Source organism: Prionailurus viverrinus, chromosome B4 (genome assembly GCF_022837055.1).
Source record: "Prionailurus viverrinus isolate Anna chromosome B4, UM_Priviv_1.0, whole genome shotgun sequence".
Lineage (NCBI taxonomy): Eukaryota > Metazoa > Chordata > Mammalia > Carnivora > Felidae > Prionailurus > Prionailurus viverrinus.
This window is the reverse complement of record NC_062567.1, coordinates 4,138,788-4,160,346: the sequence shown is the minus strand read 5'-3', so window position 1 is coordinate 4,160,346 and position 21,559 is coordinate 4,138,788. Positions and strand designations below refer to the sequence as shown.

At 45.0% G+C, this 21,559-nt stretch overlaps 1 protein-coding gene across 1 annotated transcript in view; it reads right to left on the bottom strand.

Moving 5' to 3' along the window:
• Window positions 1-21,559, bottom strand: part of TAF3 (TATA-box binding protein associated factor 3) — a 181,114-nt gene that overhangs the window by 17,588 nt on the left and 141,967 nt on the right. Inside the window, exon 4 of the mRNA XM_047864938.1 lies at window positions 18,784-18,866. Coding sequence (XP_047720894.1) covers window positions 18,784-18,866 — 83 coding nt within the window. The remainder of the gene's footprint in view (window positions 1-18,783; window positions 18,867-21,559) is intronic.

The window sequence follows — 21,559 nt, the reverse complement described above, 5'->3', positions numbered from 1 at the left end:
TATAAGGCCTGTGCATGGTGCCCCTGAGAACGGCTTAGCATTAGCAGTGTGGCCAACAGGTGTAAAGAGACTGGCAGTCACTTCATGGGACAAGTGTCCGAAATCTCAGAGACATCTGCTTGTACACGTCTTCTTATTTTTCAATTTAGAGAGAAGGCATTTTGATGAAAATCACTCACAATAACAATAATCCTTCCACAACGCCTGATACTCCCCTCCAGTTCAATGGAATTACTTCCTTTAAAGCTGTGTGTGTGTGTGTGTGTGTGTGTGTGTATCTGCACTTCTCATTCAAAGTTTCTGAGTAGCAAAAGCAAAAACATTAACGTGGATACTCAGGGGTGATGAGACAAAACATGTCCGAATTTTGTTTCTGACAGATGAGACTGGTCACTGAAAGTCACTAAAGTGACTTGTTTTTCTTGATTCTTTTGCATTTCGTGAGAAAATACACAAGGGCTTGAAAAATCATTTTTGATTTTAGCGGCTAAGTGACTTCGTGGTAAACGGAGACACAGCTTTAAGAACAATCCCTTTATCATCTCTTCAGTTTTGCACATTCCAGACAAAATGAGCAGCACAGCATGATATAATTCCTCATCACTTACGGACCAGACACATTACGGTCACTTAACCCAATGTGCCGACTGTGAAGCGAATTTTGGACTCCCGCTGGCCTTCACTGCCCAGCTCGGGCTGCTGACAACAGTGCCCTGCTTCTCCGGGTTTCCCCCACCTAATCGACGGCCGGTCACCCTCCAGGGCGGTGCGGGGGACGAGGGGCGCCGCGCAGGGAAACCGACACCGCCCGCAGCTGTGTCCCACAATGGGTCCAGGCCGCTCACGTGACACCTTCTGGAGGATTTGATCAGAGCGCCCTAACTGCTATAAACACTGGCGTTATTCATTAAAACGTGTAGAAGGAGGGATTTTCAGGGGGATTTCTTTACCTGTTTCCCCACCGCAAGACGGCGAAATAAATAGAATGGGTCATGAGCTGCTTGGCCTGTATTGCAAACTCCCAGCCTGACAAGTCAATAAAGAGCCAGCCCTCACCTCTCTGCCTCGAGGAGCCTCCAAGGTTAGAGGCAAACACGACTTGGGTATGTCCGCCCGGGGAGCTTAATGATCCTCATTATTCAACTATTGTGGGCAAACACTCCACGGCCCGTAATCTAAGCGATCAGATCAGAGTCTCGGCACTGGCTCCTCCGCTGCCTACAACGCTCCCAGGTTCCCTCGCAATGGCTTCCTTATTTACCTTTCAAAGCGAACAGCCATTTTTTATTTTTATTTATTTACTTTTTTAAGCAAGCTCCAGGCCCAGTGCAGAGGTCAACGCAGAGCCCAGTGCGGGGCTTGAACTTACGACCCTGCGATCAGGAGTCCCACGCTTCACTGACGAGCCACCCAGGCGCCCCTGAACAGCCATTTTTAAGTGTCACAAAATAAAGCCATACGTAAAAGCTACTGTAATCACCTTCAGGAATTTAACAGAAACTTCTGAACAGGGAAATTCTTCAGTGTGTAGAAGAAAAGCCACTTGGACAAAAAAAAAAATAAAATAAATCAAAGGTTCCTTAAGCCACAGCTTGCTTTTCTTCTTTGGATTTAAAATTCTAATCAATCTCAGAAATACCACGCACCTCTGGAAACAGCACACAAAACAAATTCCCATGTTGTATTTTACACGAAGTCCCTACACCACACACAAAAAGACCGCTGATTATGTAACATTATAACATGACTGCAAAACTGCAGAGGCGGGTCACAGTGGTTTCACAAGACCTCACGGTTTTCCTTTCTTTTTCTCATTTTGGAAGTCCTAGAAATGCTACGCCCGCTAAGCAATGCAGCGGTCGGCCTCCCAGGCCCCCGCCCCCTGGGCCTCCCGCCCCCTGGGCCTCCCGCCCTTATGCGTCCCCTCCCAGGCCGGGCAGGCTGCCCGTGTAGGGCTAATATGGTCCCATGGGAACAATGGTGCGCAGCATCCTGCTACGTCGCCAGAGCCCCTGAAGCTTCTGGTCTGCTGTCTCTTGGATCCCTTGCTCCGGGGGAGTCGGCCGCTAGGTCAGGAGGGCCGCCGGATGAGGCCCACATGACCAGCGATGGAAGCTTCCTCCCGCCCAGTGCGACTCCCCCAGCACGTGCTCCAGCACCCCCCCCCCCCCCCCCCCCCCCGCCAGACCTTCCCAGGACCACAGCCCCGGGGGCGGCAGCCGCACATGAGACCTGAGTCCGAAACCACCCAAATTCCCGACCCGCAGGAAACCGGGAAGTGAGAAATGTTTACTGCTTTAAGTTGCTAAGTTTTAGGGTCACTGGGCATGTGTAAATACGAGGCATGCCGCGTATTTACTTCATCTCATTTAGGCATGTAAACACATACTCAGACTTCAGGAGAAATCATACTTTAGAGTATCAGTGCCTAAAATGCCAAATTGTGAAACAGCCCCTTCCATTTTTTACATTTGATCAAAAGGAACAAATACCCAAAGACAATTATGAGAAGCAGTTTTATGTGGATTCTTCAAATCAATCATTACTCCTCATTCTTCTTGATCCTCACAGCTCAACTTTTAGCATTCACATAATTAACACAACTGTAAATGGATTTAATTCCTCAAGCTCATGGCTTGCCTCTTGAATATTTACATCATCTCATAAAACGGCTATTTTATCTTGTCATAGCCCAAGAACGTATTGAGTAGGAAACATTTTATCTCTTAATTCAGCCATGACCTATTTGAAAAATGAAACAAATCGCATGAAGTAATTAGAGGAAAATATAGCCATTGTCGAATCTTCATTTCCAAAGGAGATACCCAAATGATTATTCTTTCACTGTCAAATGTTCAAAATCTGTAAAGTACCCTAAACGGGCATTAATATTTGGATAAACAATAACGCATATTTTCGCATATTTACAAAAAGATACGGTAGAAGGATAGTTTTTAAAAAGCGAGACCAAAAATGGTCACGATTTCCAGGGAAAGGAATAGGAAGCGTAGAGGCAGAGAGAGGCATGAAAGGAAGACCTCTCCGAATAGATTTTGTTATAGCTTCACCTTTGGAGTCAGGTAACTTTTTCGCATGTTGAGGAGACTGAGTTTGTAAAATTGGAGAGACAAGTGGGAAATAAATGGAAATAAAGGAACCTTACTGTATGTCCTGTTGGTGATACAACCCCACAGAAGGACGATAATTTCAGGTGACTTTAGGAGGACAGCATTTTGGTCACACGTCCGTAGGGAATTTATTTTCAGAACGCACAGAGTGAAAAAAAAACCCGTAATCTTTCACTTGAGTCAGCAGTCCTATTGATAGTGGTAACAGTGGTATTGTTACAAGGAAGATTTCTAATGTAAAGGAAAAGACGCAGGAAAAAATTCCAAGAAATAACAGTAATGTTAAGTCTCCACTGGAAATGACCTTGTCAACTTCCAACGTGTCTCCGCCGTGAGGGCGTCCAAGAGAAGCACGGACGTCCCAGCAGCAATGAGTGCCTCTAGTACCAGACTGTGGTTCCTAACAACCATTTCCCGCAAAAAGGAACCAGCGTGTTCCTTGAAGAAATACCTGACTCCAGGTCTGCGGCAGGAAATACGTGAGACAGACAGGGAACATTCTGTGTCAGAAAGTGAGGAAACTCTCACGGATCAATGGGATTGTATTAAATTCTGGAAGACGCCACGAAGAAGCTCCCATCAGCGATGCCGATAAAAAGAATGAGGGGCGGGAGGAGAGGGAGAGAGGGAGGAAGAGGGCGAGAGGGAAAGGCAGAGAAATGGAGCACTTTCCAAAACCAATGAACGGTCACCACGGGAGGAGGTTCACTATGGTGTGGACTCCACCAAGCCCTTGCACACTAAAGCTTGGCGAGTCAAAAGAAAGGATTAAGCATTTATCCTGCCTTTCCTATATGAGCGATTACTTCAGAGTAACCAAAATGCCCTAGCTGATAAAGCAAAATTCATCTTTATTGAAGGATCTCAGCTCATAAATGTGAAAGGAATGACTGAATTAAAAAACAACTCTACCATGTCACAACTCCTAATGACGCGACTGATCAGCATCAACGGCGTCACGACAGCCAGACACGTGCCTGCTGGCGGCCATCAGAACCACAGAGCAGTGAAGTGTCCTGTCCCACAAAGGTTGAACTTGAATCTAATCAAATCTTCCGCGCTCGAAGTCTTTGCGTTAAATGCCTGTTACAGGGCTCCAAGGGAGTAAGCAGAGAAATCTAGAAAGTGAGACATTCTTACTGAACGAATTACCTGCCTTCTTCAACAGTTGAACTGTGTGGCAAAACGGAGAGAGGGTGGGACCTCTAGATTAAAAGGTACTTAGTGCGGTGTGGATCCTGATTCAAACAAAGCAACCGTCATAATATATCTTTGAGACAAAGCGAGACACCTGACTATGGACCGGGTATTAAAGAACAAGAAAAGCTTCACATACGTGACATATGATAATGGCACTGTGATTATACAAGAAAATAACCCGATTTTTATTTCTTATTTTTAAATTTTATTTGAGAGAGAGAGAGAGAGAGAGAGAGCGAGCACGCACACAAGCTGGGAAGAGGGCAGAGGGGAGAGAGAGAGACTTTCAAGTGGCTCAAGGCCCAGCACGGAGCCCCGGGGCCCAATCCCACCACCCTGGGACCATGACCTAAGCCGGAATCAAGAGTGGGCGTCTCAGCCGACTGAGCCACCCAGGTGCCCCAACCCTATTTCTAGAGCAGCATGTTAAAGTACGTGGCGGTAAAGTGACATTGCGCCTGGATCTGCTCGGAAATGCCTTAGGCAGAAAGAAAGAAGAAAAGGATTATTAGATCAAGCAAGTGTGGCACAATTTTGGTAACTGTTAAACCCATCAGGTGATGGGGATATGAAAGTTTATCATTTTCTTCTTTTCTGTTTGAAAATGTTCATAAAGGGGCACCAGGATGGCTCAGTTGGTTAAGTGACTGACTCTTGATTTCAGCTCAGGTCATGATATCACAGTTCGTGAGTTCGAGTCTTGTATGGCCGGGCTCTGCACTGACTGTGTGGAGCCTGCTTGGGATTCTCTCTCTCTGCCCCTCCCCTGCTCTCTCTCTCTCTCTTTCAAAATAAATAAAACTTTATTTAAAAAAAAAAAACAAAAAAAATAAAAGAAAATGTTCACAATAAAAACTTTTTTTAAAATTTTTATTATTAAAAAAATTTTTTTTAATGTTTACTTATTTTTGAGAGAGAGAGAGTGAGACAGAGTGTGAGAGGGGGAGGGGCAGAGAGAGGGAGACCCAGAATCAGAAGCAGGCTCCCGGCTCCAAGCCGTCAGCACAGACCCCGACGCGGGGCTCGAACCCACAGACCGCGAGATCGTGACCTGAGCTGAAGTCAGATGCTCAACCGACTGAGCCAACCAGGTGGCCCTCACAATAAAAGCTTTTAAACAAATGTTGGCAATACACATTTTATCCGGAATGATTTAGGTTCATAAAACACAATAAAGCTAGGGCGCGAATGCACTCCTGTATCAACAGAATCATTAAGATTTCTTAGGGTAAAATGAACTTTGGTTATTTGCCTTAATGCATCTTTGCTTTTATTTTTCCTTTCACATTTCTCCATTTCCAAATTTTACTTGCCCTCTGGGGCTCTATTCAAATTCTACTCTCTCCCGAGGCGTTTCTAACTCTTCCTAGCTGGAAGTAATCACCCTGAACTTCTGTATAGTTTTAGATGTACCTCCTGTAGCCTGTTCCATGTTCTACTTTCAATTATGATCATTTCTGTCGACGTTCCTGAGAGGAGACCCGAAATCCGGTTCCAATTTGCCACTTGCACAAGGGTTATCTCCTCTGACAGTACAGTTGTACTATGTATATACTCAAAATTAATATTTATTGAATGCAGATCAAGGTTTTAAAAATGTAAACCCATGACGGTGTTCTCTCGAAAAATAAATTTTCTGGAGCCAGAACTTCTAAAAGATGTTATGATTGCAGAAAGCCCTCTGCTTCTCTCCGGCAAATAAGAGGGGCCTTTAGTAAGGACTAGCAAAGCCAAATGCTATCCAACACAGGGAGACTTTACTTTTAATATCTTTCTCTGAGCCTGAAGTCTACAGGGGAGGGTGCTCAGTTACTCAGAAAAAGTTGCTTTCACAGGAAAATATGCTGGAGTTGCAATTTAACCATAAAAGATAAAAACATTCATTCATTCATTCATTCATTCATTTTAGGATTAAAGAACATCTAAGTTATTTGAAAACATTAAAAGCAATAAGCCGGTATTCAGTGAACTTGAAAAATGAACAAGATTGTGATTAAGATTTGTATCTCACTGGAGTGTTATAAAATTCAGTTATTACTGCAGTCATGCTTGGAAAACTCCAACACCACTTCTTTAAAAGATATTAAAATTTGATAATAGCTGCTGTGTCGTCACTCCAAATCACCATGCTTCCCATAAATTCTTACCCTCCTCGGTAAACGGCCTGGAAAATACTTATAGATATACATACATATATGTATTTTCACCTCTATGGGCTAAAGTAAGTGAAATATAGATATACACATATATTGTGGGCTAATAGAACTTTCTGAAAGTTATAGGCTATGCATTTTCATTTACATAGTATGATACGTATCCTACTCCTGACACTTACATATGCATATATCATTTTCACTTGTGTATACATAGTATAATATGTACCCTACCCTGGACAGCTGCAGTATTATTCTCCTCTTAGACTGTCTGATCTTAGATCTTTGATAATAAAGATGATCTTCCAAAATGAGAGTGAAGAGGGTTTTAACAATTTGTTTGGCAAAGAACGTGTCCAATTGTTAAGCTGTAAAATACGAGATAAGATAAAAAGATGTTTTCCCACATGCCAAAGAAATAGGCTAGTTATGATGAACACTGATAAAATACTTAATGAGCAGGGCGCCTGGGTGGCTCGGTCAGTTAAGCGCCCAGCTCTTGATTTCTGTTCAGGTCATGATTTCAAGTTTGTGGGTCTGAGCCCCACATCGGGCTCCATGCTGACAGCACAGAGTCTGCTTGGGATTCTCTCTTTCTCCCCCTCTCTCTCTCTGTCCCTTCCCCCCTCTCAAAATAAATAAATAAATTTAAAAAATATATAATGAGCAATCACTTGGTTGCTTTAATGTTTAAAGGATTTTTATGAAAAAGAAGGTTCATTAAAAAAGAAAAAAGTCCGGGGCGCCTGGGTGGCTCAGTGGGTTGAGTGTCCGACTTCGGCTCAGGGCATGATCTCGCAGTCTGTGAGTTCGAGCCCCGCATCGGGCTCTGTGCTGACGGCTCAGAGCCTGGAGCCTGTTTCAGATTCTGTGTCTCCCTCTCTCTCTGCCCCTCCCCTGCTCATGCTCTGTCTCTCTCTCTCTCTCTGTCAAAAATAAATAAGCATAAAAAAAATTTTTTTTAATATAAAAAAAGAAAAAAGTCCAAGGGAGTTTAAAGCAGTAAGTAAATAAAGTAAAATCTAATAAGATGATGTTTATAAAATTTTCTCTGAGGCTGAAAGGGCTTTTGCAATTATTCCACTGACTGTAGAGTCACACTCAAAATTAAGATCATTCTAATAGAAAGACAGATAAAGAATAAAAAAGAAAAAAAGGAAGAAAAAGAAAAGATAAGGTCATGCAGCTCCTACCTACTTACCAGCCTAAATAAAGAATTTAGTTGTGAGTTTGCGAGGCCCCTTCAGATTTTGGTCCTCTGGTCTCCTCAAAGTTCTTTCTAGCATCCTGTCACATCAAGAATAGCCTGGAAGGGTGAGAAAAGTTACGAACCTTGGCCTGACGGATACGTCAAGAAAGAACAGAAGTCAGTCTGATACACATATAAAATAACGTTTCCGCTACCCCAGAGTTTCTTAGAACTTCAGAACCATCCGATCTGACCAATTCCTCTGCCATAGTTATTTCATTCTTGTTACCGGTGGTGGGAACTTCAAGGGGCAGGGGCTTTTGGCTGATAATTTGGCATTATAATCTCTTAAAAATCTTGCGTTCATATTTTCTGACCAAGCGATATTTGAATACACAAAGGTCTAGATATGAGGATGCTGTTTATTTGTTGTAGCAAAATCTGGAATAACTGAAATGGCCAAAAAAGAGGGAGGGCCAACTTGAAAAACTGGATGTGTAAGACCATCCTACTTTTTTTGTTCTTAAAGTTTATTTATTTTGAGAGACAGCAAGAGAGAGAAATCGTGAACGGGGGAGGAGCGGGGGGGGGGGGGAGAGAGAGAGAGAGAGAGAATGAATCACAAGCAGGCTCCGTGCTATCAGTGTCGAGGCCAATGTGGGGCTTGACCCCATGAACTGTGAGATCATGACCTGAGCCAAAATCAAGAGTTGCACGCTTAACTGAATAAGCCACTCAGGTGTCCCTGTCCTATTTAGTTTTTTTTTTTTAATATTAAAAAAAAGTTCATTTATTTAATTTTGAGAGAGGGAGAGACAGAGAGAGAGAGGGAGATGGTGAGCAGGGGAGAGGCAGAGAGAGAGAGGGAGGAAGAGACAGAATCCTAAGCAGGCTCTGCAGCATCAGCAGAGTCCGACACCGGGCTCGATCTCATGACCATGAGATTAGGACCTGAGCAGAAATCAAGAGTCAGACGCTTCACCGACTGAGCCAGCCAGGTGCCCCATATTTAGTTTTGAAAAAACTGCTGAAATATCCACCGAAGAGCCGGTGAGGAGTATTTGGGGAAGGATGGGTTTAGGGGAGCATTCGCTTCCTAAGCTACATGGTTTTAGACGGTTTATCTTAAAAAGCAAAAAAACCCAAACACTCTAGCCATGTGTTATTTTCATAATCAGAAAACAGGATTTAAGAAACAACGTCAAGTACTTCCATAGCCAGTAGCACTTGTTCAAAATGTTCTGAAAAGTTCTTTTTGCTTTTTATACTTGGTTTTATCTAAAGGATGCAAAAGACTATGTAACACCTGTGTGAAAAGTATTTTTCTCTAAACCAAACGTCCGGTCAGCTTATTAAAGAGCAAAAACATATAAGTAACATTTATTAAAGACCTATTATATCCTGATCAGGGTTTTTACACGTTTTGTTGCCCAGATATCCTTATTTACTCCTTGCTTGTTAAAATCCTAACTATATGTGGCATAGAGAGTCACAGATGGATAACCAGGGTACCCTGGAAGAGAAAGAACTCTAGTAATTTCATTTTCAAATGGATGGGTGTCCTCCCCATCCATATACAGGGTTGTACAGCTGTCATTATAAAGATAATGCAGGTCTTTTTTTTTTTTTTTTTAACGTTTTATTTATTTTTGGGACAGAGAGAGACAGAGCCTGAACGGGGGAGGGGCAGAGAGAGAGGGAGACACAGAATCGGAAACAGGCTCCAGGCTCTGAGCCGTCAGCCCCAAGCCCGACGTGGGGCTCGAACTCCCGGACCGCGAGATCGTGACCTGGCTGAAGTCGGACGCTTAACCGACTGCGCCACCCAGGCGCCCCAAGATAATGCAGGTCTTAAAAAGACCCACATTTCCCTTTCACACAGACTATACAGAGTGACTGACTTTATACTATTTAAAAACAAATTTGGAAATTTTGGTCACTCCACCTGTGAGACCTTCCAATTCCTTGAAGCAACTTATTTCCAGCATCTTCTTATAATTCAAATTACCTGTAACATCACATAGAACACCAAGAGCGACGGTTAGGAAGGAAAAGCAATCTTTGACAAAAGACTTCCGTACCAAACGCAGTGGTTTTCTTCTCTTCCTGTAGGGCTGAGAGTAAGCTCCCGCAACTATTCTCGAAGAAGAAAGTAAAATAAAATAGAAGACAAACCTTTCTGTTGCTCCTTTAGCTCCTCTTAAGTTTGTTTGTTTCTTACTTAACCAAAACACAGTTGCTCCCGATGTGAAAGCAATTCTGGAAAAGCAACTCCATTAAATTCTATTTGGCCACCGCTCCACATCTATGAAATTCTGCTCGGAGCAAAAATCAGCTCCATGGTTGAAGAGCCAAGAGCTTGTCTGAATCCTTGAACGTATCTCAACAAATCTTCGGTTTCAGTCACCTATGCCTCCTACTCTTTGGTAGTGGAGATAAAAGGTGGACGGGGGGCACCTGGGTGGCTAGTGGTGGACTGTCTGATACCCGATTTTGGCTCAGGTCATGATCCCAGGGGCAGGGGATCGGGCCCTGCGTCCGCCTCTGCGCTGAGCACAGAGCCTGCTTAAGGTTCTCTTTCCCTCTCCCTCCGCCCCTCTCCCCTGCTCTCTCTCTCTCTCTCTTAAAAAAAAAAAAAAAAAAGGTGAATGGGGCACACACACCAATATCCAAGAGACTCATGGTCTAGGGAAGAGGACAGCCACAGACAGACAGATATACAAAGCATACCGAGTGAACAACACAGAGGGAAACAGCGTATTCCGGGAACTTGGGAGAGGGATGCCAGCTGGGAGTAGCGATGGGGAGGTAGGCTGTGACCACGTCTTCTAATAACAAATGAGAGAACGAGCGAGAGTGAGAGAGAGAGCAAGAAAGAACGTGAGAGTGTGTGCGCAGGGGAGGGGCAGGGAGAGACGGAGAGAGAGTCCCAAGCAGACTCTGTGCTGTCAGCACAGAGCCCGATGTGGGGCTTGATCTCACGACTATGAGATCGTGACCTGAGCTGAAATCAAGAGTTGGACGCTCGACTGACTGAGCCACCCAGGCACCCCCACAAATGACAATTTCTAAGAGGTGAACACGAACACGCGTCTGACGGAGAGGCAGGGGTCAGAAGGCACACGACGCAGAAGGTTCCACCGGAGAAAAGAAAGATGAAAAATATCCGGCTCCGTATGGGAAATGGCAAGCAGTCTGGTAATGCTGGAGGGAACGAGCCAGCCTCCAAACGCTCCCGAGGGTTCTAGGTAGATGGCTCTGGAGCGAGCGGGCAGGGACAACAGTCCCGGGTGGCAGCAGGGACAGAGGAGAGGGGACGCGGCTGGGAAATGTTAGGAGCAAAACTGGCAGGGCCTGGGGATCGGCTGGCTGGTGGCTTGGGGGGGTGGGGCTGTGAGGCAGGGAGGGGGACTCACTCCTCTCTGGGTTTCATGCTTCTGTGCCTGGCTGGTAATGCTGGGGCTTCCTGCGTTGTGAGGACAGAGCTCGGAACTCAGGTGGAAGAGGGTATGTGCTGGGCAGGTGACAAGCTAAACCTTCAAAAATAATCAGCTTCTCTTTCTGGGAAGCAAATCTCTCTCCGTACCTCATGGCTTTGTTTCCCAGCTAAAGGTATCTGTGCTCGGAGCCAGTTACGGACGCCCGTGTATAAGGGCACAGACACTGCCTCCATCTGGGGCGGCTGGCCCCTCGTGTCCACAGGGACACCCAGATTTACAGGTGCCGCCCACAACGTGTAAGAGCCCAAGTGAGGATCGAGGAGACTTCTTAGGACAGAGTCTTTCTCTTTCCCTGAGCTTTGTTCAAAACAACCGTTCCGGAGCTTTATGGAGACGCTCAGGGCTTAGTGTGCAGGATGCCCGGGCTGGTAGTAAGACAAACAGAATCTCCCGTTGTTTCCCGTGGTCACACAGCCTTTGCCTCCTTCCAAGTTACCCTAGAAAACGGGGGCTCTGGTCTCACCCTTGATAGATACAGGAACAGAAGAAGAACCAGGCTGGAGGAAATAACGGTGCGTTCAAGTCTGGCACTGCTATGTTTCCGGTGCCCCTGCGCATTCAGTCAGAACTCGGCAGTGGGTCACCGACAAGCCTAGTCGGCATCAGGGGGAGAAATCGCAGCTGGAAAAAGCATCACTGCACCTGAGACCTAAGGAGTGACTGGGGCAGTCTGGGGAGAAGAACAAAGTAAGGCGGGCCAGGGGCAGGGGTGGGGCGGGGGGAAAGAAGGAAGTCTAAGAAAGACAGAACTACAGAGAATGTGTGGGATCAAGAACGACAAAAGAAGAGAAAGTTTCAGAAAGGGCCTGGGGGAAGCAGCAGGGTCCACAGTAGCAGGAAGGATGGATGTTCCGGGGGCTGCGGCTAACGATCTTGGTGAGAAGCTCCAGGAAAGTTCCCAGAGCAGAAACCAGATGCGGTGGGTTTGGGACCGAGGAACCCAGAGGAAGTACACGCAAGGAGGGTCCGACCAAGACAGGAAGTCAGGGAGAGGGGAGCCGCCATATGGGTTAGCAGGTTTAGATGGAGCCTCTCAGACCAGAGACAGGAGAAGAAGGGAGGAGGGGGAGATGCGGAGCAGGGGGGGTGGTGAGGGGAAGGCACTTGTGGGGAGGGGCAGAGGCAGGAGAGGTGGGAACGAAGGCAGGCCCGGAAGGAGAAGCTCCTAGAACTGAGGAGGGATGCCGCACCCCATGGGGCCTGGCACACAAGCCGTGGGGAGCCCAAACGGTCACTCTGGACAGGGTGGCACGGCCACTCGGCCCCACACGGTGGCACATCCTTCAACCCACGACTCTGGCAACCGCAGTTTTTTCAAGCTGCAATATTCTAAATCACAGAAGTCCTGCCGTGACACGATTATCCATCTCATAAACGTCAGAGGCAGGTGGGAGGATAGAGAAGAAGCAGCGTTCCACCGGGCCTCTCAAGTCTTTAGGTGAATACTTGCCCCATAAAGTGACAGGAGAGGGTAGAACGCAAACAATTTAAACGTTCCACGTTGTTGTCGGTGACAGTAAGAGAGCCTAAGTGTCTCCATCAGTAGGTGCGGATTCGTTACAAACACCAGAAGTGTGAGTGGTTTGATCTGTAGGGAAAATTATAGCCAGATAGTATCCAAGAGGTTGCCATGATAGAGCTAAATTGTCTCTGCCTGTCACAGGTTAAAAGAACATTTAAATTCTGGAAGTTCACATCAGCTTTTTCTAGATAACAAATCTTAAGTACCTTCCTATATTCACTCAATTAGTGATTCTGGGCCTCGATAACACTGCAGAGAGAAACTTTCCAACTATCATTCAAATCATATCTAAAAAGGTGGTCATAAATATTTTAAAACCTAAGTGAACTAATAAGACCTAGGCCCATTAAGGATAAGATCTTTTACAACAAATTAAATAAAACAATTTATTGAAGTCTGGACTCAAGATAAGCTAGATTTACTAGCTGACCTTTTATTCATTTAAAGAACGAAATTAGCTCTAATTGCATTAGAATGGAATCCAGTAAATTTCCCCGAGTCTTCTAATGTGGCATCCATGCACGGACGGCTGTAATTGTTTACAAGGAAGATGGAAATGCTTTGATTATAATCTTTCCACTTGTTTTTCTGTGTAGTGAAAGCATTTCCCCAAACCTGAAGTCAGTTTTTCGGACAGCGTGCTGTGTTTTTCCTTACATGCACTGCGTGTTTGGTGTTAAATGAACAAATGACAATGTGCCAGGGGAGGAAATTAAACTCGGAGATTTCATCATAATTTTAGGTCCGCGACAATGAGAGAGGAAGAGACGGAGGCCGAGGACTCCTTGTCTGGAAAAGTCGGAAAAGGGCCGCAGACCTGAGTAGGAATAAACTGGACTCTGGCCTGCTTCCCCTCGGAATTACAGCTGAGACACGTGGGTCAGGGTCTGCTGAGTTTCTAAGTACAGTCAGGGAGCAAGAATCACGTGTGACCCACAACTTGTGCTCCAGTTGTTCAGCTCCTCAGGGAACTTCGTGCGTAATGTCAACATTTTTCACTAGCATGAAAAATAAGTCATTTGCCATAAATTTTAAAATACCGTTATTCTTAAGATTTTTTTTTGGGGGGGGGGGTCAGTGCTCCCGTTCCTTGGCTTCTCTTATAGGCAAACCACCCCGGAAATGTTGCCGTTTCAGTGGCAAGCTAACCAGGGCAATCTTGTGTCAATCTCTTTCTTTTTCTTTCTTTTTTTAAATCAAAAGCAGACAGTTTTATTGGAAAGAAAGTAAATTAAAAATAGAAAAGCAAAAAGGCCCTCCAAGTCTGACAGGATGATGATCTGAAATGTTCCTTGAACTTGAACTTGACTTCTAAAGGATCTTTTTTTTTTTTTAAACCGACAAGCTTCTCTCTGCCACCTCAGCATGCTCTCGTCAACACGTGAACTAACACTGCCTTGTCCTAATAAAAGATGCCAATTATTTCTGCCTGCCCCTCGTCCCCCCCTTCTTTCTGGGACCCCCGCCCCGAGGCCCTCATGAGAACTGGTAACGGGAGCAGAAGGGGGAGGTGGGAGGCACCAGGGCTGCTGAGCCCCGAGAACCAGGCCAGCCTTGGGTGACTTGGGGCCACGTCCGTCACCATCCAGTGGCAAGATGGAGTACAGGAAAGCGAGCAGAGTCCTAATGATACTTTTGGAACCCTGGAGACCGCCTCACCTAAAGCCAAATAAACCCCTTTTACTTTGTCCCTTTAAGCTCATTGGGGTTTCTGTCACTTGGAACTACGAGTCTTGATCAACACAAAACGAAGATACAAGCGTTTCAACCAGAGACCTGAGGATTCTTTCCAGAGTCTTCTTCACGGAGTGTGCTACCAGGCTACACCTTTGGATCAGAGCTTGTCGTAAGAAACAGTGGGACAGAAACTGTCTTTGTGTCTGCTGTAAAGGCTGCTGTGGAAGGCACTATTTTCTCCCCTGGATCCGCATGGGCATAACGTTTCAAGTTTGGTGCCTTGAAGAGCTTTGTCTCTCTTGAGAAACTGAGAGGTTATCTTCTTCCTTTTTAAAAACGCTATTTCACTTCTTGCCCTGATTGCTAGGCAGCATAGTTCTATCTGACACGCAATCATTTGCTTCTTTTTCCTCTCCTTGGGATTAGTTTCCTATTTCTATTGTCTAGTAATTTTCTTGTTCTCTTTGAGTTAACGTTCTCGAAGGGATAGTGTCAGTTTGTTTAGACTGGGAAAAAAGTTATATATGAATAAACAAATAAACAACGTTTCACATAAAGAGGGAAAAGGCAGAGAGCAGGATAAAAACCATCTGCTGTGATTTCTCTAAAGAACTCATCACGAGAGCCCACTATACACGTTTCACCCTGTCGAATGCCTTTCAGCTAAATCTGGCTACATTTTGAAATATAAAATGCTTATTTTCCTTTTTTTAAGGCTTTTTAAAAAAGAGTTCATGTATTTGTTTTGAGAGAGAGAGAGAGAGCACAAGCAGGGGAGGGGCAGAGAGAGGGGGAGACAGAATCCAGCAGGTTCTGCACCGTCAGTGCAGAGCCCAACACGGGACTTGAACCCACAAATCGTGACCTTGTGGCCTGAGCTGAAACCAAGAATCAGATACTTAACTGACTGAGCCACCCAGGTGCCACAAAATGCTTATTTTCTTTGAAAATATTTTAGTAAAAACATTTTTTTTTAATGTGTATTTATTTTTGAGAGAGAGAGAGAGACAGAGCATGAGCAGGGGAGGGGCAGAGAGCGAGGGAGACACAGAATCTGAAGCAGGCGCCAGGCTCCGAGCTGGCAGTGCAGAGCCCGACGCGGGGCTGGGCCCACGAACCGAACGGCGAGATCATGACCTGAGGCGAAGGTGGATGCTTAACCCACTGAGCGCCCCCAGCGGCCCCTAAGATCACCCTTTCAATGAGAAGCTCCTTTAACGGCGCCTTGAGCCCCACACTTAAACTGAGAAGAGCTGTAGGTCCCGTTTGGCCCTGGCCTTCCGGACCGTCTTGTCCAACGGTCCCTGCCCCCGACCTGCCCCAGCACCGTGCTCTGCTGTTCCCTTCCGAGAGGTGGGCGAACGAACGAGCACCGTAAGCTAGCTCGCTCTTCCTCACCTGCTCAGAATAAACGAACTCGGTGAGCGGGAAGACCGGGAGGACAGATGACACGGCCCGTCCCCAAGTGCAAGTGTGACCTCGCGATCCTCATCAACACAGTCCAGGCGGCCGTGCCTGGGGAAGCGCGCACCTGCTCGACCGCGAGGCGGGCCTGGGCCTGGGCCGTCTTCGTATGTGCCTCACGGTGCCGCGTCTCCCGGCCATTCTGCTCACCAGCCTCACCGTGCGGACACCGGGGTTTCAGGGTTAGTGTTCCGCTTCCACCTCCGTTCCTGACTGAGGGCAACGCCGCGTGCCCCTCACCGGGGGGCATGTTAAAGGCAAGTGCAGGCCCTGCAAAGTCATCCTGAACGTCCACGCTCTCTGGCGGAGGTCCTGGACTTCCCGTAGGTTCTTTAGAATACAGGCTCCAGGCACGTTACAGAAAGGAAAAAACAAGGGACCGCGGTCTTGCCTCGAGGAACAACAACAGAGGACGGAGGAAATAATCTAACCTCAAAGTACTTTCCCAGATCAAGGGCAGAAGACCTTCCTCACTTAGGAAACTTTAGAAACTAAATGTTGTCTTCAAGATCTTCCACTGAGAGGGTATAATTTGAGCCGTGTAAAGCTTTTCCCTTTGCCCATAATTTCAAAAGGTTCTATCCTCTGCCTGTTCCTCGGCAATAAACAGCCCCTTCCCCTGGACTATTTAAACCCCCCTTTCCGCATCCTACTCTGCTGGTTAACTTCACTTCAAAAGTGCGCTAGAGCCCCAGGTGCGCACAAACTGAGTAAAGGCACATTTGTACGAATCGACTTCCTCTCTTCCATTATTGCCGTGGAATAAGCCACGTACCCTTATGCTACAACAATAAGAGATCACTTTTAATTTCATACAATTTTCATGTGTCATAAAATACTCTTAAGTTTTTCGAAGCTTTCTTGGCTTGTGCGCCACACGAAAACTGGTTTGGTTCATGGGCCACAGTGGGCTGATCCTTGATTTGGATTAAAAAAAAAAAAAAAAAAGAAAGAAAAAGGCTCTTTACTGATTAAGATACATTTTACATAAAATCCTATTACTAGGTGACATGGGCCTCTTTTTCTCTCTTATTTTAAAATGTAATCTATTTCACTTAATTTATTCCTTTGTTCATTATAAGCACTTCCTTGTGCCTGACTCTGGCCAAATGATTAATTATTCATATAACACGGGGGTTATTTACCTAAATATCCGAAGGTTCGCATATTATATAATGTTATACTGTCATGGGCAATTTGTCTGGAATGTTTGAGTATTACAATTTCCCTAATACTGGACAATCTGTTCCAGGGTAACAGGATCTATTTTTCATATTTCACAATATCTTAAGTGTATGAGTGGCTTATTGAGAGGAGAAAATAGTCAACAGAATGAATGAAAGATGCTCAAGGGTGGATGAAATGAGTATTATTATCAAAGTCTTTTTACAAACCTTAAAGGGATTGAGCAAGCCGAACTCTTGTGGAAGTAAAGATTAAGTCATGGCGAGTTACTGAGAAAATAGTAATAAATGTGAACTAGTAAGAGAAGAGTATTTGTTGAATGATAAACAAGAATATCTTGCCCGTAGAGGAATGAGCCCAAATATAGAATTTTCACAACGATGGTATCAGTTGCTACTTTGGTTGGGCCTCCTTGCTCATCAATCAGCCTTCTGTCCTCCACTGGTTGAGGGAGGAGGGCATTATTCAAATTTTTGTAGGTAAAATAGAGAGCATGGGGTGTAAGAGTATCTGGTTTAAAAAAAGGACTGAATCTACAGTATTTTTGTGATACTGTCTAAACTCATCAGTAACACTACCACCCACTGTCTAGGTTCCTACTGATGAAACCAAAAAGGGTGGAAATTATGCGGATAATTTAGGTAAGAAAAGGATGAACTATTTTCTTCCTTCAATCTTCAAAAGAACACACACTTTCCTAGAAGATCACATTTGCCTCTATACTTCCGTTCATAATAATGATACTGGACTTTTTCAGTGAATTACATTTGGAATCAGCAGACGCAGCAGCATAAAACACACACAAACTTTTAAGAAAGAATGAACCACTGAGAACACAAAGCATATTTTCTGTTGCCTACTCTACCTACTATATAAGTTCATGGCTCCTACTCTCATTATTATGGCTAAAATCTGAATGACAATTAAATGCCCTGTAAGCCTATTTTCTACACAATATTTGATTGTTTGCAATTTAAACTAATCCATTTTCAGGCTTACTGGTAAAAAAAAATAAGGTTGTAAACTAGTACTTATAGCTGATGGAATTCATTTAAACGATATACAGAATGATTTTTAGAAAAAGAATAGTTTTTACCATAATTTACAAAAATAGACCGATGTTTTATCACCTTATTAAAATCACGTAAGAGTGTTGTAGACCTTATTTCGTATCTTAAAAATGAATTAAAAAAAAAAAACCAGCCAACTAAATTTACTTTAAAGAAGGGTGAGCTGATAGGATGATTCTGTGAAAATTAAGACCAACAGTGATCATGGGGTTTACATTTCCAGTTCTCTCTTAAACAAACAAACAAACAAACAAGCAGATAGTTAAGACTTCACCAAGCCTTTGGGTGGCAGTATCTTTGTTTTTAGGTACAGAATAAAACCATGAGAATCTCCGTTCTTTGTCACGGTGATTAAGAATGACTCAAGAAGAGGGATACGACAGTGAGTGCATCCAGTATATCATTTCTCCCTTTTCAGATAACCAGGACCTTCAGAATTATGCAGACCCCACGTCATGTCTTCCGAAAAGGGAAAAAGAACAAGAAGGGATCCTGGATGTCAAAGAAAGCAATAAGCATTTACTCTGAGGAAGAAACCAATACAACTTGAAAAATGAAGAATTCTCAAAATAAAGCTTGACCCTCCACGTTCACACCTGGAAAAGGTGAGAGTTCTAAGCCCACCAGGAAGGAGCAGAGACGGGCAAGTTCGATTCCCTTCGCTCTAACGGACAACGGACAACGAGTATACTTACATCTTGTCTTGGCCAGCGCCAACTCTCAGTGTCAGCCGGGGGATGACCGGACTGGGGGCGGGAAGCACCGGTTCCACTTTTATCTGTTGGAGTTATTACAGGGGAGTTAAATGCATTTTCAGCGAAAGACCTCCCACCTCTTCTCCTCCTGCCTCATTTCCATAAACCTCCCAGGCCAGTTTAAGCCTCAAATGTGGCTACCATGCCAGATGCAAGGTTACTCTGGGCGAATTTTGCTTTTGCTTCTCAACAACTGAAGGCTCTCTGGCATCATGAGAAATTCCCCAAACTTGACTCACTTTACCTAAGCGTGGGAGTTCTTTCTTTCTTCCTGGTCATGCTTAATTTCTTGCATTTTATTGTTAGAGTTTTTAGACATTTGGCAAACACTTACATCATTGCCGGACTTCATGTAAATAGAAAAAAAAAATGCAATATCTCCACAATAGGATAAAACGCATCTATTTATGGAACTTGAAAAACAAGAAACTCATCTTAAGTCTGCGTTATCATATAAGAAAACGGAAACACCAAGTGTACTTGCTCCGTTTTTTTTTTTTTTTTGGCTGGTGGCCAACAGATCCGAAATACTGTAAAAGAAGAAACATACACTAGGATTTGTAGTGAAGGCAAGGACCGATGGCTAAGTTGAAGATCTTCACAAATACTGGAGCTAAGAGAAAGGGGATCAAGTCTGATTATACGGGGGTTCCTCACGATTGGTGGTCTCAAGGGGCCATGGTAGAGTATTTTGAATGAGCAGGCTGAACAGAAGCCCCGTCGTTCAAGTTACCATCTATACTCTGAGTTTTTCAACAAGTGTTTTGTTGGCATTTTTGGTTGGGACAGTTCTTTGGGGAACGGAAGTGTCCAGGAACTGCCAGATGTTTGACATCCCTGGTCGTGGGGTACGGAAGGATGCAACGCTACACTGCAAACCACTGAAGGGGAATGAATATGTAACATAATGCTCGATATATATCTCGTTAATCTGTTGCACATCGGTCAAAGTTACTATGTTGTCCTGTGTTTTTACCTATCCCCCTTTTTAAATCCATCGTCACATCAAGATCCGTGATTTCAGCCATTCTCTCTCTCTCTTTAAATAATGATTTATTTTGAGAGAGAGAGAGAGAGGTCACACGTGGAGGGGAGGGGCAGAGAGAGAGAGGAGAGAATCCCAAGCAGGCTCTGTGCTGTCAATGGAGAGCCCGACGTGGGGCTCAGTCTCAAACTGTGAGATCATGACCTGAACTGAAATCCAGAGTTGGATGCTTCACCGACTGAGCCCCTCTCCACCACTGTCTTGAACAGTGTGCGGGACGTGGGAGGCACTCCAAGACTGAGTTAACAAGTGCAAGCACTCTGAACTCCCTGCCCCTTGGGTACTTCACCATTTGCCCAGGATCAATCTAAAATCATCCTCAAGGGCACGGAGTAATTTCAAAGAAAAATGTAAAGATCATGTAAACTTGTACCATCAGAAGCTGCAATTCCATCTGTGCCTTTAATGCTATCTGTGTGTCTGGACGACCAGCTAAGTTAGGTCAAGGGCAGAGACCGTGTCTGTTGTGTTTATCGCTACTTCATAGTGCCCATCATAGGCACTGGCATATAAGTGCACAGGAGATACATTGAAAGAATTTATCTGAAGCAATGACGTCACACCCTTACCTCTTCCGAGCCGAGACCTATCCCGTGATTTCCTTTCCTCCTCTGCCCCTCAAACTCCACAGGAAAACCCACTGAGGCCACCAGGCAGGACTCCTTGAGCCCAAAACCTACAAACTTCTCTGCACCCACAACCGCACTCGTCCGTGTCCTCCAGTCTTTTAAGGAAACTTCCTTCTCACCTAGGCATCCTCAGCTCTGCAGTTCCGTTATTTCCTTCTAGCTTTTAAGTGTGCTCCCCGCGATCTTAAAAATCCTGCCTGCCCTTCAGCATCTCGCTGACAAGCTCTCCTATTTTCCAGCCTCACTTTATTGTCTCTGCCTTCACTTACTCATTCCTCGACCCACACCAATCCGCTTTCTGTCCCAGCCAGGCCACTAAAGCCATGCTCCCCAGACACCAATCATTTCCTGATGTCCTGGTATGTTCTCCACTGTGGGTCTTACCACACCTCTTCCTTCTCCTCTACGATGTCCTGACCTTACTTGGCCCCCTCGCCACTCCTCACTTTCTTCACTGAGCTCGTCCACGCCCATGGTTTCGATCGTAGGTTTCACATACATCGTGCCTTCAAAACCTCCCTCTCTAGACTAGTGCCACGGGCACCTATGACCGAAACAGAATATTACCCGAGCATTTTCAACTAAATATCCTGTATATCTCATCTCACCACGTGGAAACTTAAACTTACCAACTTCCCTATACAAACCTGCGCCTCCAAACGGTCTCACTTTTGGCAAATGTCTCCTCCATTTGCCAGTGCTTTGGCCGGTATGTCCAATGGTTTTCCTTAAGGCCTTGGGGGACCAAGGGTCACTGGGGGGTGGTCAAAGCAAGACCCATGGGTAACTAGCTAGGGTTTGCATCCACTCCCCCCTCGCCCCCCCCCCCCCCTTCGTAACAAAGAGTTCCTTATGTAACCAAATCTGAAAAACACTAGTTTGGTGTATTTTGTAAACTATTACGATTTCTCTATTTTCCTTACCTTTCTGTAGCATCTGTGGAAGAACAGACAAATATATCCAAACTGAACATTTTAAACCACTTACTATTTGCCAGGCATTGTGGATGGATATTTTTCAGATGTTCCCATACGGGTTTTTT